At 38.8% G+C, this 12,096-nt stretch overlaps 1 protein-coding gene across 3 annotated transcripts in view; it reads left to right on the top strand.

Moving 5' to 3' along the window:
- glmna (glomulin, FKBP associated protein a) overlaps positions 1-12,096 on the top strand; it is a 49,584-nt gene that overhangs the window by 21,341 nt on the left and 16,147 nt on the right. For all 3 annotated transcript variants that reach the window (XM_073062676.1, XM_073062677.1, XM_073062675.1), the window contains 8 exons: positions 446-554; positions 2,369-2,615; positions 2,722-2,824; positions 3,681-3,862; positions 8,786-8,839; positions 10,522-10,552; positions 10,763-10,852; positions 11,006-11,047. In XM_073062676.1, the coding sequence (XP_072918777.1) occupies positions 446-554; positions 2,369-2,615; positions 2,722-2,824; positions 3,681-3,862; positions 8,786-8,839; positions 10,522-10,552; positions 10,763-10,852; positions 11,006-11,047 (858 nt within the window). The remainder of the gene's footprint in view (positions 1-445; positions 555-2,368; positions 2,616-2,721; positions 2,825-3,680; positions 3,863-8,785; positions 8,840-10,521; positions 10,553-10,762; positions 10,853-11,005; positions 11,048-12,096) is intronic.

The raw sequence follows: 12,096 nt of genomic DNA, 5'->3' as shown, positions 1-12,096 counted from the left end.
ACTTAGCAGTTGTATTTCTGTTAACTTCAGTAAGTATATTGATGTCTGTGAAGAACTTTTGGATGACATGCAAATTTTGAGTGCTCTGTACAATAAGTCTTTTTAATAAACTTTATCTTTAACATAATTTATGAATGCTCAGGTAGATCTTTTGTAAATTTCTCTCGTTATAGATAGTGTGGGTGAGGACTAGGCTTTGAAGTAGCCCCCAAATTTAGTGCTTTGCTCACTCTTGGCAGGCGGCTTCATAAAGTGAAAAGTTCATTAATTTGCCACATGATGGCGTGATAAATAATGTTCTCTCAAAGGAGTTTGTGAAGAGCATAATTGAAAAAATAGAGTTATTTCTTAAATTATGAGAATATAATTTTTTGTTCTTGGTTACATTTAACATCATTCAAACTGATACAAATTTGCTTCCCTAAGATATGCTCCTTTCTTGCAGATAAGTAACCCAAAGGAAATTCTGCTGGGTTTACTTGAAAAGATTGAGGATGCTTCTGGAAAAAATATATCTCAAACTGTCTTACTCCTCCTGCAGCCACTTCAAACAGGTAATTTGAGGTTGCCAATTAATATTTACTTTATTGAAAGTTTATACTTAGTTCACTCAATGTATGTACTTCAAGACTTGTATTACAAGGAAAGAGTTTATCTTAGTTTCAGGAGCTTTAGAAATCTGTTGTGTTTCTAATAGATGTCATTATTTCAATCCACTATGCTAAAGAAGAACTTACAATATCAGGAAATAACAGGTCATCTGAATTTATTTCATAAAAGAACCACTTCTGTTGGACGCATTCCTTTTGTTGATCTGGATTTTGCAGCAAGCTGTAAAACAGCTGCCCTCCCCAGCAATAGAAAAGAAAGTTGCCAAGCAGCAGTCTCTATCCTCTGTTCTGACATTGCTTTCTGCCAGATATGATTACTTCAAAGAAAAGCCTGGAATCTGGTGAAAGTAATGCCCGGAATTGGTTAGGGAGCTAATGGTATTGAATTCTTAAGGGCTAGCATGTAAAAAATAAAATTTTTAACTAAAGGCCAAAGAGTTTAATGAACAGTACAGTAAAATCTGAATCAGGATCTGTTAACATAAGGAAATCTGCAGATGCTGGAAATTCAAACAACATGCACAAAATGCTGGTGGAACACAGCAGGCCAGGCAGCATCTATAGGGAGAAGCACTGTCGACGTTTCGGGCCGAGACCCTTCATCAGGACTAACTGAAAGGAAAGATAGTAAGAGATTTGAAAGTAGTGGGGGGAGGGGAAATGCGAAATGATAGGAGAAGTCCGGAGGTGGTGGGATGAAACTAAGAGCTGGAAAGGTGATTGGTGAAAGTGATACAGAGCTGGAGAAGGGAAAGGATCATGGGACGGGAGGCCTCGGGAGAAAGAAAGGGCGGGGGAAACACCAGAGGGAGATGGAGAACAGGCAAACAACTAAATATGTCAGGGATGGGGTAAGAAGGGGAGGAGGGGCATTAACGGAAATTAGAGAAGTCAATGTTCATGCCATCAGGTTGGAGGCTACCCAGCTGGTATATAAGGTGTTGTTCAGGATCAGTTATTATGTTGTGAAATTTGTTGTTTTGTGATAAATAAAATTGTGATAAATAAAATAAAATAAAAACCTCTAAATTGTGATAAATTGTGTAAGAAGTATAATGAGGTAATCTGATAATCTATTGTCTGATTATTCAGAAAACCGAGTGAATCAGCATTTGGGTCACATGGTGATGTGAAACCTGTTGAAACCTTTTGAATGGTGAAAGGCCTTGATAGAGTGGATATGGAGAGGATGTTTCCCATGGTGAGAGAGTCCAGATGATACAGCTTCAGAATAGAGGGACATCCTTTTAGAGCAGAGATGAGGAGGAATTTCTTTAGCCAGAGAGTGGTGTAATCTGTTGAATTCTTTGCCACAGGTTGCTGTGGAGGCAAAATCTTTATGTATATTCAAGGCAGAGGGTGATAGATTCTTAATTTGTCAGGGCATGAAGGGATACAAGGCAGGAGATTGGGGCTGAGAGGAAAAAAGTACATCAGCCATGATGAAATGGCAGAGCAGACTTGATGGGCCAAATGGCCTAATTCTGCTCCAATATCTTGTGGTCTTGAAGTTCCTGAGACTGTTTTATAATGTTACAATGCTGAATGCTGACAGTTCCATTACAGTTGCAAAATTTTGGCCATTATATTGCAAATTGATTATTTTTCATTTATTTAAGTATTCCTTAATTGAGATTTTCAATAAGTTAGCTCTTACCTTTGTTTTCCTTGTCTTAACTGCACCTTCAACTACAAGCAATTCCATTTTTAAGGGAGTTTTAATTTCAACAATCTAACAATAACACTTCTTTTCCCAGTGCTATTAAAAATGAAACACAAAAAGGCATATTCTGTGGGATTGTCTCTTGCAACCATTCAGAGCCAACTCTCCACACTACCAGTACCTGTTAATGATGAGCAACGTTATCAGGATGATTATGAGATTTGCAAGTGCTATATGGCTGTTAGCTCATTTGTTAAACCATTTGTGGATGAAGTGACGCAAACAACAAATTCCAAGAGAGATCCTTCCTATTATGAACTGAAGGAGGAACTACTCAAATTGTAGGTACTTAATTTTCAGTTGAATGGTGTACATTCTTTCTCTGTGCTTTGGTCAGATAAATTAATCTGTATGTAACCTAATTGGTCTTTTTGCAATTGATGATAGCTTTATGAAAAGTTTGGAATACCCACTACTGTCAGCACAGATACAGCCATTAACCGATGAGATTGAAGGCAATTCATTAAGAGCTTTTGCTGCGGAAATTGTCGTAAGTTTAATTTGTCCACTCTTGTTTAATTCACACAGTAATCCACTCAGACCATTCATCTGTGTTTGTAGTGGAATTAACTTAAGCCTCTTAAGTATTTACTTGATGTCAGATGGTTCATAAAATGGTTCATAATATTTTTCTTTATCATTAAATTGTACTTAAATGAAAATATCTTGATTGCACTAATCACAATTGAGAAGTGCGAATATGGAGTTCAGTTGATATCCACTTGGTTTTATATGCTCCTCCTGTGGGTTATAGAATAATTTCTGTTTGAAAAATTTGAGATGGTTCTTGTATTCCATATAGAAAGTTTGCATTTCAAAGGATTGGAGGTAATGGTAAGATCTTCAATGTTTTAAGCTAAGGTGAAATAACAGAATATAACCTGTAAATTTTCAAGATTCCTCTAATAACTCATCCTGTCTCTGTGGAATGTATATCAGCAAGCATAGATGATGCAGTTTGAAAGCTAAATGAATGTTGATCATCAGGGATGTAAACAGGTCAGCTATGCCTTGAGCTGAGTGGCAGACAAACTTTCAGATTTGCAATTGAATGAATTCTATCTCTAGAGTGCAGGATTCAAGAAACGTGTTAGTATATTTTTTTCATTTGAGCTAAAATAAGTGAGGATTTGAGAAGGAAAGCTTATCTTTGCAGAGCAAGATGCAGCAATTTATGAAGATCTGCCAAAAATAATATAGCACAGTTCATTTTGACTGCAAAGTCACATTGAGGAATCAGTTCCTGAATTAAATCACTGAGACCAAATATTTTCATGTATCAACTTGTATATGAATTTAATGGAGAATTTTATTTACAGTGAAATGAGTGCCATCATTTCTTGCAGGTTTTCTTGGTGGCAATTGGTGAATCACTTCCTGCACTGATGTTGTTAAAGTCCAGAAGGAAATTGCAGGAGATTGACCCTGTGAAAGAAGATGTAAAATACCCAACCAATTCACTGGCAAGCTTGGCATATCTTTTATTTGTTCAGTATATTGGTATCGATCAATTCCCAGCTGTATACAGGTGTGTGGAGATGAGGGTCCAATGTTTCGAACAGTTTTCTTGAGAATGATGGGGCATGTTTTAGCTTTGGAATCTTTTTGTTAACAGTTTATGAAGATTTGTCAAAATTAAATTAATATAGTTGTTACACTTTTAAGCTGCTGTCTTGAATTCAAGACCCAACCCTACAATATTATCAGCTTGAGAATTCACTTTTGTAGGAACTTGTAATTGGAATTGGTTTATTTGTGTTACATCTACCAAGTTACAAATCAGATTCAAGTTTAATTATGATTCAACACATGAATATAGCTGAATGATAAAGCACTCCTACACAGGAGCAAAACATACACAGCACATTCAAAATGGCAGGCGCACACAGTCACATAAAAGAAAACATATATAGCTGAAGTTCTGAGCAACATGTCCCGCAAGTTGTTGGTGCAGTTCCCAGCAGTGCGCAAATATACACTTGCAATCCAGCCTGTCATTCCACTGATTGAACACTGTAGGACAGCACAGATGGGAGAGGCCAGTCCCCAGTTGAGCATGGATGCCATGCTACACTGCCTTCGGCGTTTTCTCCCTGGACTGCAGCTGTGCCTAAATGTGTCCCCTTCTTAATGGAAGTGAAAATCTGGTCTTATATACAGTTCATACAGATAATTCATTACACAGTGTGTTGAGCTAGAATAAGGCAAAATGATAACAATGTAGATTAAGGTGTAACAGCTACAAAAAAAGTGCAGTGTGGGTAAACAATAAAGTGCAAGATCACAGTGAGTTCAACAGTCCATTTATCATACTAAAGAATCATTTAATAGTCTTATAATGGTGGGTTAGAAACTATCTTTGAGTCTGGTGGTATATGCTTTCAGGTTTTTGTATCTTCTACCCAGTGGAGGAGGGAAGGAGAAAGGATGTTTGCGATGGGTGGGGTCTTTACTTATGTTCCTGATTTACTGAAGCAGCAAGAAGTATAGACAGAGAACTTTGCATTTTCTGGAGGTCACGTGCAGGACCTCATTTGCCATTTCAAGCTGTTCTGCATCCAGACTGGATGTCTTCTAGAGTGTATCAATAAAAATTGATATGGCTTAATGGGGACATGCCAAATTTCTTTAGCCTCTTACGAAAGTACAGGCATTGGTGAGCTTTCTTGGACTTGGCATCTATGTGATTGGACCAGGACAAGCTCAACTTGTGTGATTCCTCTGTTAATCTAAAATAGGCACTATAGAATATTTTATTACATTAATAGTGTTTCACAGTGCAAAGTTTTTTAACCTGTCTGTTCTTTGTTCATGAAAGTGAAATTCTGTACTTGGGTGCATCAAAAATAGAAGCAATTACAAGGCAAAAACCTTCCAGCTTACTTCTAGAATCGTAGCTTACCCTGTGCTTCAAAGTCCCTTTCCTGTCCTATCTGCATACTGCAATTCATTGTTTTTAAACTTGTCAATTTCAATCTTACTTGATCTTGGTTTTTCGAGGATGTAACCAGGAAGTTAGACAAGGGAGATCCAGTGGATGTAGTGTACCTCGATTTTCAGAAGGCATTTGATAAGGTCCCACATAGGAGATTGGTGGGTAAAATCAAAGCTCATGGCATTGGGGGGAAGACATTGACATGGATAGAAAACTGGTTGGCAGATAGAAAGCAAAGGGTAGCGGTGAATGGGTATTTCTTGGAATGGCAGGTGGTGACTAATGGGGTGCCACAGGGCTCGGTATTGGGACCACAGCTGTTTACGATTTACGTGAACGATTTAGATGAAGGTATTGAGAATAACATCAGCAAGTTTGCTGATGATACTAAGCTGGGTGGCAGTGTGACGTGATGAGAATGTTAGGAGAATTCAGGGTGACTTGGATAGGCTGGGTGAGTGGGCAGATACTTGGCAGATGACGTTTAATGTGAATAAGTGTGAGGTTATCCACTTTGGGAGTAAGAACAGGAAGGCAGATTATTATCTGAACAATGTAAAGTTAGGTAAGGGAGAAATACAAAGAGATCTAGGAGTCCTTGTACATCAGTCACTGAAGGTGAATGAGCAAGTGCAGCAGGCAGTGAAGAAGGCTAATGGAATGTTGGCCTTTATTACAAAGGGATTTGAGTACAAGAGCAAGGAAATCTTCTTGCATTTGTACAGGGCCCTGGTGAGACCACACCTGGAGTATTGTGTACAGTTTTGGTCTCCAGGGTTAAGGAAGGACATCCTGGCTGTGGAGGAAGTGCAGCGTAGATTCACAAGGTTAATTCCTAGGATGTCAGGACTGTCTTACGCAGAGAGGTTAGAGAGACTGGGTTTGTACACACTGGAATTAAGGAGATTGAGAGGGGATCTGATTGCAACATATAAAATTATTAAGGGATTGAACAAGATAGAGGCAGGAAATATGTTCCAGTTGCTGGGAGAGTCCAGTACCAGAGGGCATGGTTTGAGAATAAGGGGTAGGTTACTTAGGACAGAGTTAAGGAAAAACTTCTTCTCCCAGAGAGTTGTGGGGGTCTGGAATGCACTGCCTCAGAAGGCAGTGGAGGCCAATTCTCTGGATGCTTTCAGAAAGGAGCTAGATAGGTATCTTATGGATAGGGGAATCAAGGGATTATGGGGACAAGGCAGGAACCGGGTATTGATAGTAGATGATCAGCCATGATTTCAAAATGGCGGTACAGGCTTGAAGGGCCGAATGGTCTACTTCTGCACCTATTGTCTATTGTCTATACTTAGCAAATAAGCATTCACAGCTGTCTGTGGTAGAGAACACGAGAGAAAAATTTCCGAGTAATAGTCTTAAGTGGTCAGTTCATTATTCTGATACCACAAGCTGCATTTCTAGTCTACAACCAAAGCAAAAACTTCTCTGTAAATTCTCTCAGGATCGTTTATGTTTTAGTGAAATATAAGAAACTGAGTTAGGAGTAGGAGTGGGTCAAGTCTGCTCCAGTACTTATTTAGATTGTGCTCATCTGATTATATCACCCCTGCATTCCTTACTACTCATAGTAAATTTTCAGCTTGTTACTTAATGCCTTTAAAATATTTCAAAATATTTGTTTCCAGTGCCCTTTGAGAAGGAGAGTTACAAAGACAAGACACACCCTCCTTAGTATAATTTCTGTCTTAAATCATAAGATCTTATTGTAATACAATAAAACCTTGTTCCAGAAGAGTAGATGGTCAGTCTTTGTCCCAGGATGGAAAAGTCAAATTTTAGAAGGCATAGGTTTAACATGAGTGGGGGAAAGTTTAACAAGATTTTGTTTAATTTTTTTGATTTTATGTAGATGGTGGAGGGTACCTGGAATGTGCTGCAGGAGAGACGATGGAATTGGACATAATAACAATTTTTAAGAAGCCTTTAGATGGGCACATGAACAGGCAGGTATTACAGGGGTATGGACCATGTACAGGCAGATAGGATTAGTTTAAACTGGCAGCATGGTTGGTGCAGAGATGGAAGGCTGAAGGGCCTGTTCCAGTGCTATATTGTTCTAAGTAAGACACTCAGGATGTTTTCAATCAAGTAACCTCTCATTCTTAGACATCAGCAGATGCAAATCTGATGTTTAACCTTTCCTCACGAGGCCACGGCCCATTGAAGGTAGTTGTCTTGGAAACCTTTTCTGAACTGGTTCCAATGCATTAACATCCCTCCTTGAATAAGGAGAATATGCTGCACACAGTTCTCCAGTTATCATCTGTCCAATGCCTATACAACCGGGGCATCACCTCCATATTTTTCTATTTAAATTCCCTAGCAACAAACAGTAACTTCCTTATTAGGTTAATTACTTGTCTTACCCATGTATTAAGTGAGTCTGTGGAATTCATTGACACATCTGGCTGTGGAGGTCAAGTTATTGGGTTTATTTAAAGCAGAGGTTGATAGTTCTTGATTAGTAAGGGCATAAAAGGTTACAGAGAGAAAGCTTGAGAATGGGGTTGAAAGGGAAAATAAATCAACCATGATCAATTGATGGATCATATTCAATGGGCCAAATGGTCTATTTCTGTTCCTATGCCTTTTGGTCTTGTGGTCTGAATGTTTTCTGACACATCTGCTGGGACACCCAGAGTTTTTGTACCTCAGAACACTTCCCATTTAGATAATATGCTTTTTATTTTACCTGCCAGAACAGCCAATTTCATCTTTTTTCAATTTATCTATTATTTGCTGGTTCTTTGTCCATACTTAAACAGTTTCTATTCCTTTGTAACCTTATGTCATTTTTAAAATTTACCTTTCTAGTTAACTTTGACATGAGTAAATTTAGCAGTCATTTTTCTTGTGTCTTCATTGTAAACTGATGAGGCTCCAGTCCCTGTGCAAACTACTTGTTCCATCTTCCAAGCAGTAAAAAACCCATTTATGCTTGACCTCTTTTTCCTGTTAACTAGCCAATCTACTATCTACCCCAACAGGTTATCTCCTATACCATCAGCTTTTACTTTCCACAGTTGCCTCTGATATAACATCTCATAAAGGATTGTCACTCTACAAAACTCCAGTTGGCCTCATTCTCTTCAGTCTGTCCTCAAAGGACACCTACTTAGAAGCTGTTGGTGCCTGTAAAGGCATATTAATTCTTATAGAATTTCTAATTGGCTATTGCATGTTCACGCATGGGGAGTGAACATGTTTTGTTTGTGGTCTACCATTGGGAGACTCGGTAGCCCTTGAGGCCAGAGATGTGCTCCACAATCAGCCTTGAATGGTGCAGGTGCAAAATCTAATGAGTCTGGTTCCAGGATAAAGAGGACACACAGACAAAAGATCATTGAAATAATGTGATTTTAACTTTTATAAAATAACTGTAAAGTAGTAGGGAATTAAGGAGATTTTAAATTGTTAATTTTTAGGTGAATAATTTGAGATTTTAATGTACCTTTTTGTTTCTTGTTTGTAACTGATACAAATGAAATCTCTGCCTTGCAGCCCTGAATATCTACTACAATTCAATTTGGAATATGTATCTGCATTGATGAACAGGTAAGTTAACGAAATACATTTTGTCTACCTTGCATACTATTGCACTAATCATAGTATTTGAACGTATGTTTTTTGTGTGGGTTTTAATGAAATATCCCAAATCAGAAGAGATGTATATCCTTTTATTGTCTTCTTGAGATTGTTGGGTGAGGAATTAGACTTTGGCAGTCAATACTAAATTTTTTATTCTCTGCATGTTTGGTTATTAGAGCTGAACTTTCAGTGGTGAGTACAGTTATCTGCTGATGTAGTGCCGGTAGTCAAAGACAAAATTGTTCCCAATTAACAGCATAAAAAGAAGCGGTCCCAACACCGACCCCTGCGGAACACCACTAATCACTGGCAGCCAACCAGGAAAGAGAGAGAGAGAGAGAGATATATACACACACACACATATATAGATACATATAAAGATTGTAAGGAGAGAGTATGATTATTCATTATAGGACATAGAAAACCTACAGCACAGTACAGGTCATTCAGCCCAGAAAGTTGTGCCGAACATGTCCTTATCTGAGAAATTACTTGGCGTTACCCATAGCCCTCTGTTTTTCTGAGCTGTGTATACCTGTCCAGGAGTCTCTTAAAAGACTCTCGCATCCGCCTTCTCCACCATTGCCGGCACCCCATTCCACGTACTCACCACTGTCTGCATAAAAAAAACATACCCGTGACATCTCCTCTGTACCTACTTCCAAGCACCTTAAAACTGCCCTCTCGTGCTAGCCATTCCAGCCCTGGGAAAAAGTCTCTATCCAAACGATCAATGCCTCTCATCATCTATCAGTCACCTCTCATCCTCTGTTGCTCCAAGGAAAAAAGGCCAAGTTCATTCACCCTATTCTCATAAGGCATACTTCCCAGTCCAGACAGCATCCTTGTATGTCTCCTGTGTACCCTTTCTATGGTCTCCACATCCTTCCTGTAGTGAGGCGACCAGAACTGAGAATTGTACTCTAAGTGGGGTCTGACCAGGGTCCTATATAGTTGCAACATTACCTCTCAACTCCTAAACTCAATTCCATGATTGATGAAGGCCAATACACCGTATGCTTTCTTAACCACAGAGTCCACCTGCGCAGCAGTTTTGAGTGTCCTATGGACTGGGACCCCAATATTCCTATGATCCTCCACACTGCCAAGAGTCTATATTCTGTCATCATATTTGACCTATCAAAATGAACCACCTCACACTTATCTGGGTTGAACTCCATCTGCCACTTCTCAGCCCAGTTTTGCATCTTATCAATGTCCTGCTGTAACCTCTGATAGCCCTCCACACTATCCACAATACCTCCAAGCTTTGTATCATCAGCAAATTTACTAACCCATTCCTCCACTTCATCCAGGTCATTTATAAAAATCAAGAAGAGTAGGGGTCCCAGAACAGATCCCTAAGGCACACCGTTGGTGAGCAACTTCAATGCAGAATATGACCCGTCTACAACCACTCTTTGCCTTCTGTGGGCAAGCCAGTTCTGGATCCACAAAGCAATATCCCCTTGGATCCCATGCCTCCTTGTTATTGAAGTTGAGTTGCTTTGTCAACAGCTTTCATTTTAATGAATGCAATACTGAGGAATTTTGATATTTGTGCATAACTTAAGTGAAATTTGTAGATAATGATAAAACATTTTTAAATTTCCCTTTCCGCATTAAATGACTGTTTATTCTTATGACAGGACAGAAGAATCTATTTTATCAAAAGGTTTGGTAAGTATTATTTACATTGCAGTCATACTTACAATGCCTATTTGAAACATGCCAAATCTACACTACTTTTACTACTAAATTCTAATCTGCTCCATCAAATCTAGTTAAGTAACAATGAAATATGTAAAGATCTTATGTGACATGATGTATTTTTATGAAGACTGTATGTAAACAGTGCAAGTCCCTGAATCATTTATTTCTTTTTTTCAGGAATTGTATGAACATTGCTTATTAACAATTGAAGATGATAATCTTTCTCACAAGTATTTAGATATCAAAAACTTTCTTGGTGTTCCACAGGTAATTCACAATACACATATATAGTTTGTAATTTTATTCATATTCTTTAATTTACAACAGTGTTTAAATAAACATCTAAAAATTGCATCCTGGATTATTGCATATACCTCTGGCTAACTTTTAAATTTTTTCCCCTCAAATTTCTGTTTGTAGAATTTAGTGAAGGTAATGACGGTCTGTCCTTTTAAACATATGGTATGTATTAATGCCAGTATATAAAATTACTATCTAAAGAATATTGCAGTATTTTATTGGAGTTAACTCTTCGTTGTGACAACTATATTGATAATGGGGAAATTTCATTTATCCAAATGGTAACAGTGAAGAGGGCATGTCCTGGGTGTTGGGAATCCTAAATGGTGGCCACGCCTTCCTAAGGCACTGCTTCTAAAAGATGTCTTGGATGCTACGTAGGCTAGTACCTATGATGGAGCTGACTGATTTTACAAGTTTCTGCAACTTACTTTGATCTTGTGCATTAGCCCCCCCCCCCCCCACTCCATACCAGATGGTGATGCAGCCAGCGAGAATGCTCTTCACAGTACATTTGTAGAGGTGTTCAGGTATTTTAGTTGACAAACCAAATCTCCTCAAACTCCTAATGAAATATAACCGCTGTCTTGCCTTCTTTATAGCTGCATCAGTATGTTGCGTCCAGGTTATGTCCTCAAAGATATTGACACCCAGGAACTTGAAATTGCTTACTCTCTCCACTTCTGATCCCTCAATGATGACTGTTTTGTGCTCCCTTGTCTTCCTCTTTCTGAAGTCTTCAATCAGCTCTTTGGTCTTGTTGACGTTGAGTGCAAAGTTGTTGCTGCAACATCACTCGACTGGTATATCTTGTTCCTGTACGCCCTTTTGTCGCCATCTGCAATTCTGCCAACAATGGTTGTATCATCAGCAAATTTATAGATGGCATTTGAGCTATACCTAGCCACACAGTCATGGGTGTAGAGAGTGTAGAGCAGTGGGCTAAGCACATGTCCCTGTGGTGTACCAATGTTGATTGTCAGTGAGGTGGAGTGATTTTTTTCCAGTCTGCACAGACTGTGGTCTTCCGGTTAGTAAGTTGAGGGTCCAGTTGCAGAAGGAGGTACAGAGGGCTAGGTTCTGAGGCTTTTCGATCAGGACTGTAGGAATAATGGTGTTAAATGCTGAGCTATAGTCAATAACAGCATCCTGACATATGTATTTGCAGTGACCAGGTGATCCAAGTTTGTGTGGAGAGCCATTGAGATTGC

Source organism: Hemitrygon akajei, chromosome 12 (genome assembly GCF_048418815.1).
Source record: "Hemitrygon akajei chromosome 12, sHemAka1.3, whole genome shotgun sequence".
Taxonomy (NCBI): domain Eukaryota; kingdom Metazoa; phylum Chordata; class Chondrichthyes; order Myliobatiformes; family Dasyatidae; genus Hemitrygon; species Hemitrygon akajei.
This window is presented reverse-complemented; position numbering and strand designations above follow the sequence as displayed.